The 18,444-nt window shown below is 40.4% G+C and overlaps 1 protein-coding gene across 9 annotated transcripts in view; it reads right to left on the minus strand.

Moving 5' to 3' along the window:
* The window catches only part of ABCC8 (ATP binding cassette subfamily C member 8), a 155,497-nt gene that overhangs the window by 26,332 nt on the left and 110,721 nt on the right, over positions 1-18,444 (minus strand). For 8 of the 9 annotated variants that reach the window (XR_008313008.1, XM_053283142.1, XM_053283144.1 and 5 more), the window contains 7 exons: positions 17,727-17,852; positions 16,730-16,829; positions 11,342-11,580; positions 8,747-8,913; positions 3,521-3,590; positions 1,138-1,295; positions 657-749 (listed from right to left, as the gene is read on the minus strand). Coding sequence is in view for 8 of the 9 variants with exons in the window: in XM_053283142.1 (XP_053139117.1) it covers positions 657-749; positions 1,138-1,295; positions 3,521-3,590; positions 8,747-8,913; positions 11,342-11,580; positions 16,730-16,829; positions 17,727-17,852 (953 nt within the window). In the remaining variant the exon portion in view is untranslated. The remainder of the gene's footprint in view (positions 1-656; positions 750-1,137; positions 1,296-3,520; positions 3,591-8,746; positions 8,914-11,341; positions 11,581-16,729; positions 16,830-17,726; positions 17,853-18,444) is intronic. The other variant, XM_053283140.1, reaches the window with a different exon arrangement.

Consider the following 18,444-nt stretch of genomic DNA (forward strand, 5'->3'; position numbering starts at 1 on the left):
ATTTGCAAATGCCTTTTAATGCCACGATAGTTAGTTGCATGTAGTGTTTTTGAAGGCCTAAGTATGCCACAAAGAGCCAAGTATGTAGTACACTGCTCTGGGCTCCTTGGAGGAAGAGCGCAATATAAATGTAATATTATTATTATTATTATTATTATTATTATTATTATTGAGAAGAAAGAAAAACAAGTCAAAATAATCGACATAGCAATACCAGGGGATAGCAGAATAGAAGAAAAAGAAATAGAAAAAATCACCAAATACAAAGATCTACAAATTGAAATTGAAAGGCTGTGGCAGAAAAAGACCAAAATAATCCCAGTGGTAATTGGCGCCCTGGGTGCAGTTCCAAAAGACCTTGAAGAGCACCTCAATACCATAGGGGCCACAGAAATCACCATCAGCCAATTACAAAAAGCAGCTTTACTGGGAACAGCCTATATTCTACGACGATATCTATAACAACTGACAATAAAATTCAGCCATCCCAGGTCCTTGGGAAGGACTCGATGTCTGGATAAAACAAACCAGTCAATAACACCTGTCTGACTGTGTAAACAAGAAATAATAATAATAATAATACACAGCAGCCAAATTTCATGTAATAATGGAAAACCACCATGCGGCCGCATGCACGCACACACACACACATATACCTGAATGCTCTTATAGTGGTTAGACCTTCCACAGTCTCTGAAAAGTGAGAAAGTAGTGGGAGTTGTGTACTGTCATCCAATTGCTGCAGGTCCCTGAAAACAATTAATTTTTGTTTTAAAAAAGCAGCCAGCTTTCCCTCCTTTATACATTTGAAGCAGTATTTCTGGGTTGAATATAAATTGAGCATCTAGCTCAATGAAATTATAGATATAGGCAACCCTCAAATAGCGAATTTCAGATGCTCTTGCTAACTGCCTTGGACAAACGGTATATAAATGGAATAACAAACAAACAAACAAACAAAATAAAGTGTAATAATAAGACACGTGCTTCCAGGAAAAGCAAGAGGATAATAAAGTTAATAATATACAAAACAAAATGTACATTCTGTTGTGTCACCTTTTCCATTTGTATTTATACAATGCCTTATATACACATACCAACTTTTCATACATTGTTATGTACTTATTAAACACTTACCTTGATGCTACTCTAAAATATTTTTGGATGAAATAGCATATGATAGCAAGAGGTACTAGAGCTATGAGAAACACAGGTGTGACGTAGGAGATCACAGCAAGAGCTGATAAACAGAGTAAGGTAGAACGGCTCAAGCACTCCAGAGTGGAAGGAATGTGCTAAGCAAATAAACAGACAACAAAACAATGATAAATATTAACCATAATGCATGTAAATCAAGGCTAAAATTAAATCAACAGTTCATTTTGCTCTTTCTTCCCTCTTTCACAATGAAGTAATAAGTAGATTAGAATATATTAGCCGACCCGCACAGAGCATCTGTGCGCTCTTTGGGGCCGACTATCCGCCCCCCTCCTGTCCCACTCTCTCTTGCCCCCCTCCCCCCTGCCCCACTCTCACCACAGGCTGCCCCACTCACTTCCCTGCCCCCTTGCCCTCTCACCAGCTCTCCTCCTCTCCCCTCGCCTGTATCTGGCTGTCAGTGGCCAGGCCCCACTGCCACCGCCTCCTCCTCATGTGGGATAGGATGGCCTGGCCAGGCCAGGCCATCCCACCTCCGTCGCCGCCTCCCAGCAGCCAGCTGAGGCCCTGCTGCCTCCCAGCGGCCAGCCGAGGCCCCGCCGCCTCCTTACTCGCTTCCCGGTGGCCAGCCGAGGCCTCCTCCTCCTCCTCACCCAGTGCAGCCTGGCCAGACCAGGCTGTCCCACTGCCACTTCCTCTGGCCATTTTGTGGCCCGCTGCCGCAGCGCCACCACCACCTACATTTTTTCTTTCCCCTCAACTCTCAACATCGCCCGGCCGGAATGCTCGCAATGTGTTGCAAGAGTTCCGCCGCCAAATTAAGGACACGCATCAGCTAATAGAACTAAATATATAGATAATCTTAGATACCCAGCAACAGCCACTGGAGGGATGCTGAGTTGGGGTTGGATAAAACCAGTAGCTCTCTCCCTCCCTCTCCTCATATGTAGACTCTTATTAAATATAAGATAAATAAAAATGAGTTCTGCATGACATGAAACTTCTTATAAATTCATTACACAGAATCTAGTCTGTGTTTGTTTCAACTGAATGACAATTTAAACAATTAACAGTGAAAGAATGCCTAACTTTGCTTCAGATTGGGTTCTAAGAAATTTACTATTTACTACCCAATTCTAAATATATTTAGTCAAAATCAGGTAAAAATCAGGTCCCCCTTAATTAGTGGGAATCACTTTTGAGTAAACAAGTGTAGGATCAGATGGTCAATGTGAAAGGAACTCAATATATATCCAGGAAATTGCTTCCACAGCTATTCTGTACTATAGAGAACAGGGAGAGTCGCTCTTGGCCATGCTGCAAACGCAATGCTGGCTGATTTCGCTCCTAAATGGGGCAGCGTGGCCCCGTTTGGGAGTGAAACCACACCCCTGTGTCTGCCGTCACACGTGGAGGGCATGGCTAAATGCTCCCTGCATCTGACATCAGATGCAGGGGGCGGGGCTAGGGGGGCCGTGGCAGAGGCAGCACCTGGCTGCTGCTGGCCTCCCTCTGCGACTGATTGATTGATAGATAGAAATAAATAAATAGAGAGAAATCCATTTCCTAAGGACTCACAATATAAAAAGAAACATAAGAGAGACATCAGCAACAGCCATTGGAGGGATGCTGAGTTGGGGTTGAATAAGACCAGTTGCTCTCTCCCTCTCCTCATATCTAGACTCTTATTAAATATTGTTGCTTCTCCCATTTACATCATTAGAAAAACCCCTTCCTCTCTGCAAGAACTCCAGTCCATGCCCTGGTCATCTCTTGCCTTGCAAGAAGTGTCCCTTTTTGGTCTGCTGCTGGCTCAGACCCTTCACCTCTGTTCTGCACTCTGCTACCAAAATCACTCATTTCACTCTGAAAACATGATGATGCCCCTCCTTATACTGGCTTCCTGTCTGTTCCTAGACTGTGAATAAACATCTCATCCTTGCCTTCAAAATCTTCCATGACCCCAGTGCCCTTATCTCCCCACTCGTAAATCCTTATGCATCCTTACTTTCACTCATTCAGCTCTATGACTCTTAGCCATCCAAAGGATTCCACCCTTTCTCTGTTGCTGCCCCTTAAGCCTAGAATTGCCTCCATGATGAAACCCATTTTTTTTGGTGAAGCCTTTGGCATAAATCCCTAGTGCCAATACACCACCATAACTAAGGGTAAGTACATTTAACTTTCTATACTCTTGCCTACATTTCCCTTATATCCTTTTGCATATTGTAATTTCTATATTTTAAGACCTTCAGGGCAGGGACCTCCCTTTTCATTCTCCGTGAAGTGTCATGCACATAGAAAGTAAAGGAGTAGTAGTAACAACAACAACAACAACAACAACAACATGTTGATAGCTTACCTGGTCAATAGTGTTGCAATCAGCTGAAAATCTGTTCAAGATACTTCCTAGTGGGGTTGTTTCAAAAAACCTGTAACAGGCAATAAGAGAGACCATCACATCTGATATCCAAAAGACTTTAAAATTCACTGGCTAACACTTTCCATGGATGAGCCAGGTTTTTCCGTTGTGCAAAGGGTGATTTTCAGCAGTCCCCCCTTCCCTATTCAGGTGTTTGTGCCTTCTGAAACTATGTCCCTGAAAGCTGGGGACCCTGAGAGAGATAGTTTTAGGAGACACTAGATTATGCACTGTTCTAAACCTCACCACAGCCTGCTGTTTAACAGTGTGGAATGAAGGATTTTGCTTCCTTTTAACAAAATGTATGCTGACAATTATTATTTATATATATATATATATATATATATATATATATATATATATATATATATAAAAATAAATTTTAGAACTATGAATCGCTCTCCAGATTTCTCTTAATTTGTGACATAAAGCAAGTAATATTAATTAAACCAGCAAAATGTTTTTCATTTGGAGATAAAATGAGCAGCACAATTAGTTAAAAAAACCCAACCCCACACATATACACAATAAAGTATAAGCTTATACTTTAGTGATTTTATAAGTATAAAGTATAAGCTTATATTTTTAGTGATTTATACTTTAGTGATAGTGATTTTTCAGTAAAAGAAAACAAGTAGTGATTCTAAGTACAAATTCAGGAAAAACAACACAGGTCACATTCGCATGTAACACAGAACCTTCCGCTCTCCACCCCCACTGCGCGCTGTCCTGTCTAAATTTGGATGCAGTGGAGAGCTCCCTCTCTGCAGCCAACAAAACTGCAGAGAGGAGGGGAAACTGGCTGTACGGGCTTCTTTCTTTCATGAAGGACAGTCCGCACAGCCAATGACAGCTGGGTTGAGGGGGAGCTTCCTGGATTGAGGGGAGCTTCGAATTAACTCAGCCTGCATTTCCTCATTCACACATAATGCAGGCTGCATTAAACCTTGGGTTGGAGTGGCAAAATTCATTAAAACCTGAGGGTACAAACGGCAATTCAGAGATCAGAATCTCGGATCGTTCTCCAAACAGAATTGGAGTTCCAGGGGCCAGACCTGCATTTGGATGTAATGCTCCAGTAACCTCTGGCCCCTTCAACTCCAGTTCCGCGTTACGTGCAAATGCAGCAACAATATTGCCCTAAGGATTGTACCACTTCAGAATGCAGGTGGGGAATCAGATGCCTGAATCCTCCCTCACATAAAAAGCTCCCTGCATCTATAAAGCAAAAAGCTGCACCAGTGAAAAGGCTAATCTAGAACTCTTTTCCCTTTGCTTTGCACAAAACAGGGCATTAGTAACACAAGAAAGCATTCAAGCATTCAATTTCTTATCTTTATCTATACCCTGAAGACCAAGGAGGACTGTGACACATACTTGCTTTAAAACAAAACAAAACAAAACAAAACATATTGATCAGTCTTTGTAACTTGCATAACTAGTTTATGCTATTCTATAAAAATGTGGCAATAATGTGTCAAAAGAACATATAATAGAAAAAGAAAAAGAGGTTTTCTTCTTAATCACTATTCATGTAAAGTTTTCTTCTGATGTCTCCCTTGTAGTTTAGTGGCTGAAATAAAAGTTCTAATCAGGCCTCTTGTGATTCCTGTGCAGCTCTGCAATTAAGCTATTACCTCAGTGATATGTGTAAAAAGCTGCTGCATTCCATGAGAATTGGATGGGAAATTAGCAATTGCTTAGTTAAAATGATTTTGCCCGGACATCATAGACCAATGAACCTCACTATTTTCTTGTATTGCTATCTATCTATCTATCCATCCATCCATCCATCCAATTTGGAGACCACCCCACCCTTCTGTCTCTGGGTAGTTTACAACAACATAAAACAAATTAAGACAAAAATGAAAACCTTAAAACAATTTAAAACCACAGTCAAGTTAAAAAGCTTAGGTTAAAAATGGGTCTTCAAGGACTTTTAAAAAGTTGTCAGAGATGGGGAGGCTCTTATTTCAGCAGGGAGAGCATTCCAGAGTCTCAAGGCAGCAACAGAGAAGGCCTGTCCCTATGTAGCCACCAGACGAGCTGGTGGCAACTGCAGACAAACTTCTCCAGATGATCTCAATGGGTGATGGGGCTCATGGTGAAGAAGACATTCTCTTAAATACCCAGGGCCTAAGCTGTTTACAAATACAGTAATCCCTCGACCTACGAACTACTCGACATCCGATGTTTTCGAGTTACGAGCAACAAAAAAGACCGGAAGTAGTTGCCGGTTTAGATTCAGCTTACTCGACCTAAGAATTTTTAGATGCGGTTTCCTCGACTTACAAATGTTTCCAGACTTCCGTGGTGCGCACTTCGACTTACGAAAATTTCGACCTCCGAACGTGCGTTCGGAATGGATTAAATACGTAAGTCGAGGGACCACTGTACCTTGTATTTTGCCCAGAAACCTATTGGTGGTCAGTGTAGTTCTTTTAGTAAAGGAGTAATATGGTCTCTCTGAAATCATCCAACAATTAACCTGGCTGCTGCAATCTGTACCAGCTGCAGTTTCTGGACTATGTACAAAGGCAACCCCACATACAGAGGTGAACAGGTAATTTTGGAACCTAGACCAAGAGGCCTTTGGAGGCTCCACCCCTCCCCTGCAAATTAAGCATCATCATGCTCGGCCAGGTGACCACACCACCCAGGACTAAAGAGGATTTGGGGGCCCCCATGGGCTGCGGAGGCCCTGGACTTCGGCCCCAAAGTCCAGGGGTAAGAACGCATCTGCCCACACAGTGCGTATTGCAGTAGTCAAGTCTGGAGGTTACATATGTACTACTATTCTGAGGCTGTTTATCTCATGAAACGGATGCAGTTGGCATATTAGCCAATAGAAAGCACCTCTGGCCACTGCCTCAAGCTTGGATACCAAGGAGAGGTTTGGATCCAGAAGCACTCCCAGACTGCGTACCTGTTCCTTCTGGGGAAGTGTTACCCCATCCAGAACTGACAGATAAAAAGTGTCTCCTGAGTTCCATCCCTGCACAATATGTACTTCCATCTTATTTGGATTCAGTCTCAGTTTGTTATCAGCCTATCACTGCCTCCAGGCAGGCATTTAGGGAGGTTATGCCTTCTCCTGATGGTTGATATGGATAAATAGATTAGCGTATCATCAACATACTGATAACACACTGCACCAAATCTCCTGATGATCTCTCCCAGTGGTTTCATGTAGATGTTAAAAAGCATTGGAGACAGTATGGAGCCCTAAGGGACGCCATATAAAAGTTCACATTTTGAAGAGCAACAGTCTCCAAGGGACACCATCTGGAATCTGCCCGAAAGGTAGAAGTGAAACAGCTGCAATGCAGTGCCTCCCACACCCAATCCTCTTAAATGTACAGAAGGATACTATGGTCAATAGTATCGAAAGCTGTTGAGAGATCCAAAAGGAAGAACAGAGTCACACTCCTTCTGTCAATTCCTAGTTGGAGATCATCCATCAGGCCAACCAAGGCAGTCTCCAACACATAGCCCACCCAAAAGCCAGTTTGAAATGGGTCTAGATAATCAGCTTTCTCCAAGATTATCTGGAGCTGGGAGGCCACCACCCTCTCAATTACCTTGCCGAGCCATGGAAGGCTGGAGACAGGCTGATAGTTGCTTAAACCTGAGGGATTCAATGCAGACTTCTTCAGAAGAGGTCTAATCATTGCCTCCTTAAGACAGGGAGGTATCTTGCTCTCCCTCAGAGAAGCATTTATAATATCTACCAGGGCTTCTACAACAACCCCCTTGCTAGATAGTATAAGCCATGTGAGACAAGGGTCAAGAGAACAGGTGGTAGGCCGCACTGTTCCACGCAGTTTGTCCACATCCCCAGGAGTCACAAAATGAAATAATCCAGCCTAACCGCATAAGATAAGTTGCTGGACACCTCTGCATCAGACACAGAGTAATTGTGGGATCTGAGTTTAATTTGGACTCATTGTAGGATCTGAATCTATTAACATCATATTAGTGGCAATTTTATCTTAATCATTAATACAAAACTGCTTGGGAAGAAAGAAAATGTTCTTCACACATTATCCAAAGCATGAACATATTCTGAAAGTAGCTGTATTTAACAGTGAAAACATCATGCACATCTGATAAGTAAAAGGCTATTTTTTAAAAATATCGTGTCTGTAATGTATGTATTCTCATGAGTTCATATGTAAGAATTTGTAAGAAATTCTCAGTGATCAATTAGCAATGATAAGGTTCATTTTACTGAACTCCAAAGTAGGGTAAGTTTTAAAGGAACAATATATCAATGGTATCCATCTGGTGGACCAATGTGATGGATCTGGAGAAAGGTTTAGAACTAGGGTTAGAAGAGTCTGGGAGAAGTACAGCTTGCTAAACTCCACTGGGATAGCTTTTTTTGTGTCTTTCACCTACAAATCTCTGCTTGTGATAAACTGTAATGAGGATCCATGAGTTGATCTGTGTGAGAGATAGGAAAGATAGTGTGTCAAGCTGTCCTTTTGGGCATGAAGACTGTCAGATGTAGATTAGGTCCTTCCAGCCCTCTGATTCTAGAATGCCAAGTAAGAAAGATATGCATTTGTATAGCAGATAGTGTGGAGTTGGATGGAGATGGGGACAGAACTCTCCTGAGTGAGCTGAGACCTAAAAGCCTACACTTGAATGGGTAAGGATTAGGCAAGATAACTGGATGAAGCAGGAAATAAGTGAGTAGATGGGAATGTGAGATGAGGTCACTGAGAGGGCATTCATGTGTTTTCTTTTGATTTTCTCGTTTAAAATGTGAACAACTGGTAAAATTGTGGCCACTTGTATAACACAGTTTTTTGGGCCTATGTCCTTCAGACAAGAGGATGTACAAATGAAATAAAACAGCTGGTATAGTGGTGATGAAATACGCATGATGACAGCTCGAAACAATTCTCCTTTATAGACCTTCTTTATTGTGTATAAAATGGGGGTTAATCCAACAGGATTCTATTAAAAGCAAACATTTTGATATAAAGATGTCATTTCTAATCCTTGGTGTTTCCAAACACCAAGAAAGAAGGTCTTTAAAGGAGAACTGAAATAAAAACAGCAACTAAAAAATAACTAATCATAACTAACTGCATTTGAAAGGCTATCTTGTGGCTACATATAATTCTGTTATCATATCATTCAGATGGAGTAACATACCTCATAGGGGCCAAAATAATTTTATTCAGTAGAAAACAATGTAGTTTCTTGGCAACTTTTAAACCAGTCCACTCTACTGCTATTGATGTTACAAGACACAATATAATTCCAAGACAGCAGAGAATGCTGAATACCCTTGAATAGGGGGAATGATTAAATCTTAAAACCTAAGGAAGACAAGCAAGAAATACATTAAAGCAAAAACAGTTACTATTTTAGGGTGATTCAAAACTACAGAATTATTCTGGGGTATATCCAAGTAGGCCTACATAAACCATCATAGTAAAAGCTTTCCCCACTCTTGATGCTTGCTAAACATATGCCTCAAAGCTTCCAATCATCTGGGGCATATGTTTACAACAATGGCTGATATTAATATTTTTCTAAAAGTGATCGAACAGTGTGATCACAGTTCTCTTGTCTGGTGCAAAACCTGCAGCTCAAAACTATGTGCACCAATCTTTCCTGCATAGGCTCAAGGAAACTGCTATGTGCAATGGAACCAGAGTAAATAGCTATTGCTATTTGGTGGGACCAGAGTGGTACAATATGCTCCAGGTGGGCAGATATTCAAGATCCTTCTCCCCTACTAAACAAAAGCTTTATACACTCAAAGCCTTGTCTAAACCAGCACACAATATTTTAGAAAAAGAGATGATTAAATCTAAGGTAGAACGAAAGCTTTCTTTTCTCTCAAAGGAGGAGTTTTCTCTGGAGAAAAGACTCCTTCCGTGACCATCCAACCAATGGGTAGGAGTCTGATAGAATGTGATTCATGACACTGATGAATGAGATCTTTTCCAGAGAATGCAGAAATAAAGCATTTAGCTGGAATTCAGCTTTGGAAAGACACAGCCAGATGTTTCATTCAGCAGTACTTGAAACCAAAAATTGAATTATATGCTTTAGCCACTGTGGGTAAACTAGACAAGGATTTTAATTATGTGCATCTAATTGTTACCTATGGTGAGCCATTGGTGGACAGGGAAGACTAAATACCCAACTAAGTTTTAAAAAGAGAGATTTCTTAATAAACATAAATTGCCTAGAATAATTCAATTTGAGTTTTAATTAAATAATTCCAGCATTACATCCGAACCTCAGGAATAATTCGTTCTTCCTTGAAACAAATAAGTTAATTACTCTGATGTTCTTCAAAACAATTATATATTTTGTTTTAACACAGATGACATTTCCATGCAGTTTATATATGAAGTAATTTCTAGAGTTGGTTGCCAGGCCTATGCCATTGCTTAATTATTTCTATTGAAAATAATGGGTGCCCTGGGAGATGAACCCTTTTAGAAAATATAATATAATGGTTGTTTCACATGCTAACTTTTCTGACAGAGATTAATCTCCATGATGGGGGAAAAAAACCCACATATGAACAAAGTAGAACAGCAGCATGGAGCAGGGATGAAGAAATTTGCATTGTGATGTCATGAAGGCGTTTCAGCAGGTGTTATGGGAACAAGGGGGATATTAGACAGGGAAATGTTACTTTTTATTAACACACTGTGCTTTATATGTGTCCCATATTGACCTCAATGTATTGATTTTCTGTATTTGAAATCTAATTAACCTGTTCACATTATATTATACATGCTTAAAAAAAAGATATCAGTCTTTGTTTTGGAAAACATACTGAGGCCATTCACACAAGCAGCCCTACCCAAGCTTGGGCAGCCCTACCTGAGTAGGGCTGCTCATGTGAAGCACCAGGATCAAAGTCAATTCCGGTGCTGTCCTCCATGGTAGCCCAGGATTTTTACCCAACCGTTTTTACCCAACTGTTTACCTGGGTAAAAGGATGCGAGCGTGCCCTTTTACACAGATACAGGGTTGTGGGAATGCTTGGGCTGCATACAGCCTGAGGAGACACAGAGTTAGGGGCCTAGAGTGTCCAACTTACGGTGTGATCCGTCAGTGCACTGTGCTCATTGCTTGGTGCAATTGTGGGATATATGGAGGCTGGGACACATTATTTCAGCCTCCAGAATGTTGCGCGGCTCGCAAAAGTGTCGGTCAAAAATGCCACGCACTCCCGCAGTCTATCTAGTGGGAGGTCCCATACTGCTTCCCTGGTGATCCTGCCCTCCCTGGTACTCTTAAAGGTCTTGTGCTCGATGTATGTGAAGCAGCCTTATACTTTAATTGCTTTACAGAAGGTGCTAAACTGGGGACTTAATAAGATATATTACTTGTGTTATGGCATTTAACTGAAGAGGCATCTGAAAACTGAGATGTTGGTGACAGTATCTATCACCATTTATAGATTTATAGGCTCAGAAAAGAATTGTCCTCCATCTTGCTTCTTATAAAACACGATTTCTAACCTTTTCTAGGAGCCAGAATACCACAGCTCAGAAAGAAAGAAAAAGAACACAACAGTGATCTCTATTAAGACAATTTTCAAGGTCCAAATTTCTGCAACCCTTTAATGATAAACACAGTTAAAACCTGCAGTGGGAAACATGGTCATCTTGTAGAGCATATGTCCTTGTAGGAATATTTTGCTCTGCAACTAGAGGTTAGTTTTGGGAGAAATGTCCTTGTCAAGTGAGAACACATAGTGGCTTGGAAACACCATACCTCACAATGAGAGCAGTTCTTTTCTACTTCAATAGAAATGGCAACAGATGTCCAGTGGGCTAGCCAGTAGTCAATGGATACCATAACTGTATGTTTCAGGAGTTGTGAAAGAACCAGCAAAAGCAAGAGAAGGAATCCTGCAGAACTAAGGTACTTCCCACATGCTTGCCAAGGCATCTTTGCTCTTTGATGGAGGACAGAAGAAAGATTGTCCTCATCATCACTTTCTGGTATTTCATCTGCAAATGCACAGGAAAAAAAGGCTGTTGGACCATAAACTCATGCCACTGTCCTATGAAAATTCTTATTCTCCTTCATATATTTTATAGTTATAACAGTGCTTTAAGAATTATATGGTTCTTGCCCATAGACAGTTTAACAGGTTGAATCTATGAATATTTACTGAGAAATAAATCCCATTGAGTTCAGTGGGGCTTACTCACAAGAAAATATGCATAGGATTGCATTCTTCATTACACAAATTCACAGGAGGGAAAGGATTACACTTAAATCTTGAAAAAGTGTTCATTGTGAATTGATAGAAGATGCAGAAAAGATGAGATTTAGGAAAAATTATGTAAAACAGTGATTGTTGCTTGACAAGAAGGGAAGAGGAAGCGGTTGTTTTAGGCAGTGGAAATAGCATGGTAAAGACACAGAGTCAGGAATCAGCTATCAGTGCATGGTTTCCATGATTTATTTATATATTCCTAACTCTTTTTCCAAGTGCAACATGGAAAAACAGCATCAGAAAGAACTCACAAGCAAATAAACATATAGATTTGATGAAGTGCACTGTCCTCAGTGAAAGCTTAGGCTATAGTTAATCTGCTAGTTTTAAAGGTTTTATTTTATTTATTAATTAAAAGATTTAATATACCACCCAGTCCACAGACTCACAGTGGTGTACAAAACAAGAATAGCATCCAAGATTTAACAACAACAACAACAAAATAACAATAACAATAATAACATAATAATAACATAATAATATCATCATCATCATCATCATAATAATAATAATAATAATAATAATAATAATAATAAGAAGAAGAAGAAGAAGAAGAAGCAAATTACAAAAAGCAACATTACTGGGAACAGCCTGTATTCTCCGACAATATCTATAATAATAACAGCAACAACACTGATAATAAAATTCAGCCATCCCAGGTCCTTGGGAAGGACTCGATGTCTGGATAAAACAAACCAGCCAATAACACCTGTCTGACTGTGTAAACAATAATGATAATAAATAAATAAATAATAAAAATATAAATGATGTTGCAAGATTCTGCTGTTTCAAATAATCACATTATCTTCCAATTTGGCTTTTATATCCTATGCATATATGCAATTTGGCTTTTATATCCTCCTTGGGGAGGAGAGGGAGGAGATATGTGAACCTAAAGCCTTCTCTCAGTCTCACAATATGTGGAGCCTTCCAAGTGTGTGTGCTCTTGCATGTATGAGCCTGTGAAAATTGACTGAACATGCCTTGTCATAATGGACACTGTACAAAGCCAAAGAAATGATTTTTTTATATACCTGTCTGGAAGTAATCCCACTGAATCCTGCTTTTAAGCAGTCTCACTTCTAAAAGGTTGTATAATTCATATGTACACAATTTGATAGCTCAAGAATTCTGTATTAAATTATATAGTAGTTTTATCTTCTAAGTAAAATGGCATATAGACTAGTCACTCACGGTTAATTCACATGCTCCCACATTTAAACCGTATTTAAATTATTTAATGGGTTCTCAGAATTTTCTCAGGAAGCCATGATTTATACATGCATGAAGTAACCCAATCTTAGCAGAAAAGTGACCTATGTATGACTTCACAAGTCTTTCACTATGAAATAAATACCTAATGTGCATTAATACTACATTACAGCTTCTAAGGTGCAGCTAAAATTAGTTCTAATGAAATAAAAAACTTCCCATTAAGCTTGTTCTAGCAAGCAAAGAATAACTTTACTGTGCATAAAAGCATTTCAAGTGTTTGTAAAAGGTCCTGTCTGCATTACTTTATCATGGTTGCATGCCACCTTTTCTCCAAAGAACTGAGGGAGTTGTCTCGTTTTACTGTCACAACAACCCTAAGTTGATAGGTAGTGACTTGCCCAAGGTCATCCACTGAACTTCATGCTGACTTCAACCTGGTTTCCCCATGTCTAGCCACTACACCACACTGTCTGCACTTCACCATATACTCTAGCCACTACACTATACAGCTGACAACCTGTGTAAAAATATGCTGGTGCTCATGTGTTTCACTACACAGTGAAGAATGTTCAGTTTTGCCTCAACAGTTTCTTAACTTCTAATACAGGCCTGCCCATCTTATGCCCCCCAGCTGTTTTTGGATCACAATTCCCATATTTCCCAGCCACAATGGCCAATAGCCAGGGATTATGGGAGCTGTAGGCCAGCATCTGCAGGAGGGCCCAAGTTCAGCAGCCCTGCTCTAATAATAAACTACAAATGTTGTGCTTTTGCTGCAGAAAAAGTGTAAGGACTAAGGGTGTGCAATTCAGGTTTTTGGTGATTTGGTTCGGGACCCGAACCAAATCACCTCCATTCTGTTCTGTGCCCAAATCTGGGCTACCCGAATCACCCCTGATTCGGTTTGGATTCGGATTAAATCTGAATCTGAATCGATTCGGGTATGAAAAACGGGTCCCAGGGGCAAAATAGTGGGGTGGGGTGGTAGGGCCCAATGGTTGGAGGCTACCACCCAAATTTCAGGGGAATTGGGCAAAGGGCTGATTTTGGGGGAATTTTTGAAGTTTTAGTGTCTTTGGTGCAGATCAGGGGCATAGCGTGGGATCTGGGCAAAAAGAGTGGGGTGGGGTGGTAGTACATAATGGGTGGAGGCTACCACCCCAATTTCAGAGTGATTGGGCAGAGGGCTGATTTTTGGGGAATTGTTGAAGTTTACGCGTCTTTAAGGTTTTTCCCCATAGAGAAGCATTGAGGTGTCAGCAAATGTATAGCTTCACGCGGGGGGCAAAGGGGTGGCCTAGAGCAGTGTGGAGTTGGTGGTAGTGCCAGGTAGGGTCAAGGAATCTACCTGAATTTTTTCAAAGGATTTGGGCAGAGGGCTGATTTTTGGGGAATTGTTAAAGTTTACGCGTCTTTAAGGTTTTTCCTCATAGAGTGTGCATGGAGCTTTCAGCAGCCCCATAAGTGCACTTGGGGAGTGCTGGGGTGGCCCGGAGTGAGTGGTAGTGTAGTGCACATAGGGTGCCAACCACCCCCATGGGTTTCTAACCCATGGGGTACAGGGTGCTGTTGTTTCAGAGGTATTCTGAGTGTGGATTCTATGATAGCTAATGAGATTTTCAATGAAACACCATGAATCCACTCTAATTTGCTATCATAGAATCCACACTCAGAATACCTCTGAAACAACAGCACCCTGTACCCCATGGGTTAGAAACCCATGGGGGTGGTTGGCACCCTATGTGCACTACACTACCACTCGCTCTGGGCCACCCCAGCACCCCCCAAGTGCACTTATAGGGCTGCTTAAAGCTCCATGCACACCCTATGAGAAAAAACCTTAAAGACGCGTAAACTTTAACAATTCCCAAAAAATCAGCCCTCTGCCCAAATCCTTTGAAAAAATTCAGGTAGATTCCTTGACCCTACCTGGCACTACCACCAACCCCACACTACTCTAGGCCATCCCTTTGCCCCCCGCGTGAAGCTATACATTTGCTGACACCTCAATGCTTCTCTATGGGGAAAAACCTTAAAGACATGTAAACTTCAACAATTCCCCAAAAATCAGCCCTCTGCCCAATCACTCTGAAATTGGGGTGGTAGCCTCCACCCATTATGTACTACCATCCCACCCCACTCTTTTTGCCCAGATCCCACGCTATGCCCCCGAAATGCCCCAAAGACACTAAAACTTCAAAATTTTCCCCAAAATCAGCCCTTTGCCCAATTCCCCTGAAATTTGGGTGGTAGCCTCCATCCATTAGGAACTACCACCCCACCCCACTATTTTGCCCCTGGGACCCAAAATTCGAGCTGATGTCACATCAGACCTTTTTGCATTCAAATCAATGGAGGCAAAAAGGCAGGAAATTCAAATAGACGTCAGCCCGAATCACCTGAATTTTTCGGGCCCGAATCAGGGGTGATTCAGCTCAGGCCCGAAAAATATCGGGGGACATCGGGGGTGATTCGGTTTGGACCCGAATCACCCAAAATTGCTCGTTTTGGGCACAGATCAATCTGTGCCCAAAATCTTTTGCACATCCCTAGTAAGGACATCGTGAAAAACAAAACATTGGCATGCCCTTTCTCTCACTCCTGTGCAATATAACACATTCCCCATGCATGCAGACATTTTTACACACAGACTTGCATGCATGCTTACCCTGGCTCAGAAATATTTTAACATATACCGTACAGTTACAGGCTACATATCTATGTTACGATAGAGCGCTTGTCTTTTTTTGAAACTGAGATGAGTCCTCCAATCAGGAGCCAGAGCATACTAGTGAGTCGGAGAGGTGAGAAGGGGATAGTGATGAGCAAGTTCTCAACCAGTCAGTGGGCCCTCCTTCCTCAGGGACCCAGGGAAATTTGTCCCTTCCTAGCTATAACCCTGTTTTCAGGACTATTTCCCAGCAGAGAAGTATGAGGGTAAGTGTGGGAGTGCCTTGCCTCTTGATGTATTTTCCTGATCAAATACTGATGATCAGAACATTCTTGGTCATTTGTCCAGCTGGCAAAGTGGAATATGCATTTGAAGTGTATGAATGAAATGTTTAATGGACGAATAGTGATAATTTGGACAGCTGCCATGCATCCAAATAAAGGATATATTTAGTTTAAACTAGCTATACAGATCTTTTAAAATTTGTTATATAAACAGACAAATATAGTTGTTTTAAATTAAATTGCGAGGCTCTGTGTATGCTCAAGTATGACTCCGAACTGAATCCCAGGTATGACTTTGCATTTTTCTGATACTAATTTGACCATTATTTTTCTTTTTGCAAATTTAAGAAATTCACTGAACAGTGAAATAAATTAGCCATAATATGATTAGGTTAAATATAAATAAGGAAACTCAGCCTTCAATAGAAGCTTTTAGCTACTAAAAATACATTTTGCTGCTAAAAAATACATAGGGGTTTTGATACTGGAAATGTGATGTCCTTTAGACAATGAAACTTCTGACAAGAACTACACACATTTTATATGTGTTTCTCTCAGATAATAGTATCAAGACCTTTTAATTTTAATAACAGATATCATGTCTACTTTTCATCCTGATAATTCTAAAATGTTATGATAGTTTGTAAAAAAATTTTTTAAAGTCATCAAAATTAATCACAGTAGCCCTTTTGGGAGCACAACTTCACCTTCATCCTCTTCATCATCTTGGAGCAGAGCTTCTCGAGGATACATTGTCCTTTGGAGGTTTTTCCTGTCTAATACAGTTTTTCGTTCAACTGAGGTCTCCTAAAAAGCAGGAGAAATACACAGACTGAGTGTTACTGCTTTATTTATTTTATTTTTTTACTGCCAATATATATTTCAAATCAGTTTGATATTTGACATCATGCCAAATGAATTCGATTGTCATAAAAGGCTACTCTCCTGTGTTATCCAAGACTCCCCAGATATGAATTCTGTCCATCACCAGGGGCTGGGAGAGATGTAATACCAGTAATTCAGCCATTAACTAGGTAAGAGATGAAAATACAATATAGGTTTCACAACTGGGCTTGAAATATCTCTGGGTTTGTGTCAACCATTTTTAAGGATGGTCAAATGTAGTGCCTAACTATAGTAAACGGAGCAGCGATAGTTCACATATAAGGGAGAATGGACTGGAAAGGAGAGTATCCATGATCCAACAGACAAACCAAGCTAGTATTATCTCTCTTCTGGTTCTAAGGGATCAAAGTTGCAGTATCTAAACATGAGGACTTTCACAACTGATGTGAGTCTAAGTAAGAACTAGATTTAACGACCTCTGATCTTTCTTCTTCCCATAATTTGATTTGTTGGCATTCAGTATTGATATTACAGAATTTTATGCATTTTTCTCAGTATATAAAAACTGCATCTAAGTGAACTAACTTTACCTTTTCAAAAACATAAACTCACTTTTATTTATTATTAATGGTTTAATTCTATATTGCATAGGCAAGAATATTTCTTTTGGAAATTCAGTTTGCATTCTGCACAGTTGAATACAGAAACTATGTAGTGGGATTGTACAATTCCCCCCCTCATCAACAGAGCAAAATAGAACCATTTATTCTAACGTTATTTATCCCATAATATCTTTAAATTGCAAATGCTTCCTCAGGTTAGGAATTTTTAAGATGCTAGGAAAGAAAAACAACAGGCCTTCTCCAGCTCTTGGTCCTGTCGATTCATGAGTGTTTTCCAATGTTCAAAGAGCTCAGATTCCGATTTCTGAATATCCTTGAGTGTACCTTCTCTTTGAATGGTACCATCCTTCATTGCAATAATCTGTAACAGTTTAAATTGTCATATCAAGTTTTAGTTTTTAATAGTATCCAATCTATACATTCAAATTTTAACTGTTTTCTTGATGGTGCTAAGTTAGTCTATTGCATCCACAGCACCGGCACATTTTATGGAGCTCCAGTGCTTTGTTAGTCAGGATACCATCATCATCAGTTTTATTACGGCCATTGGCCAACAAAAATAACAGCAATAAACATACTCAACACATCAATAAAAAACAATGCTAAAACACAATATGACAGATTACAATCAGTAATAATAAATTATTTAAAAACAACAGACAACTCTCGCAGTTAGGCACTTAATAGGGACCTCAACCTAATGGCAATATAGAAAAATTTAGCCACAACTGCTGTAGTCCCAGGGCTCGAATCCGCGAGGCAGTAATAAGTATAAAAGAGATCACACCTTCCGGGAAACTTGAGTAACAGGGGGGAAATGAGTTCTTCTCTAGCATCCCGATACAAAGCACAGTACAACAGCACATGGGAGACAGTTTCCAGAAGGCCAACGCCACAAGGGCATAAAACCGCAACAGGATTATCTTTTGCAAACCTCCGTTCCAACAGAGAAG

Source organism: Hemicordylus capensis, chromosome 1 (assembly GCF_027244095.1).
Source record: "Hemicordylus capensis ecotype Gifberg chromosome 1, rHemCap1.1.pri, whole genome shotgun sequence".
Lineage (NCBI taxonomy): Eukaryota > Metazoa > Chordata > Lepidosauria > Squamata > Cordylidae > Hemicordylus > Hemicordylus capensis.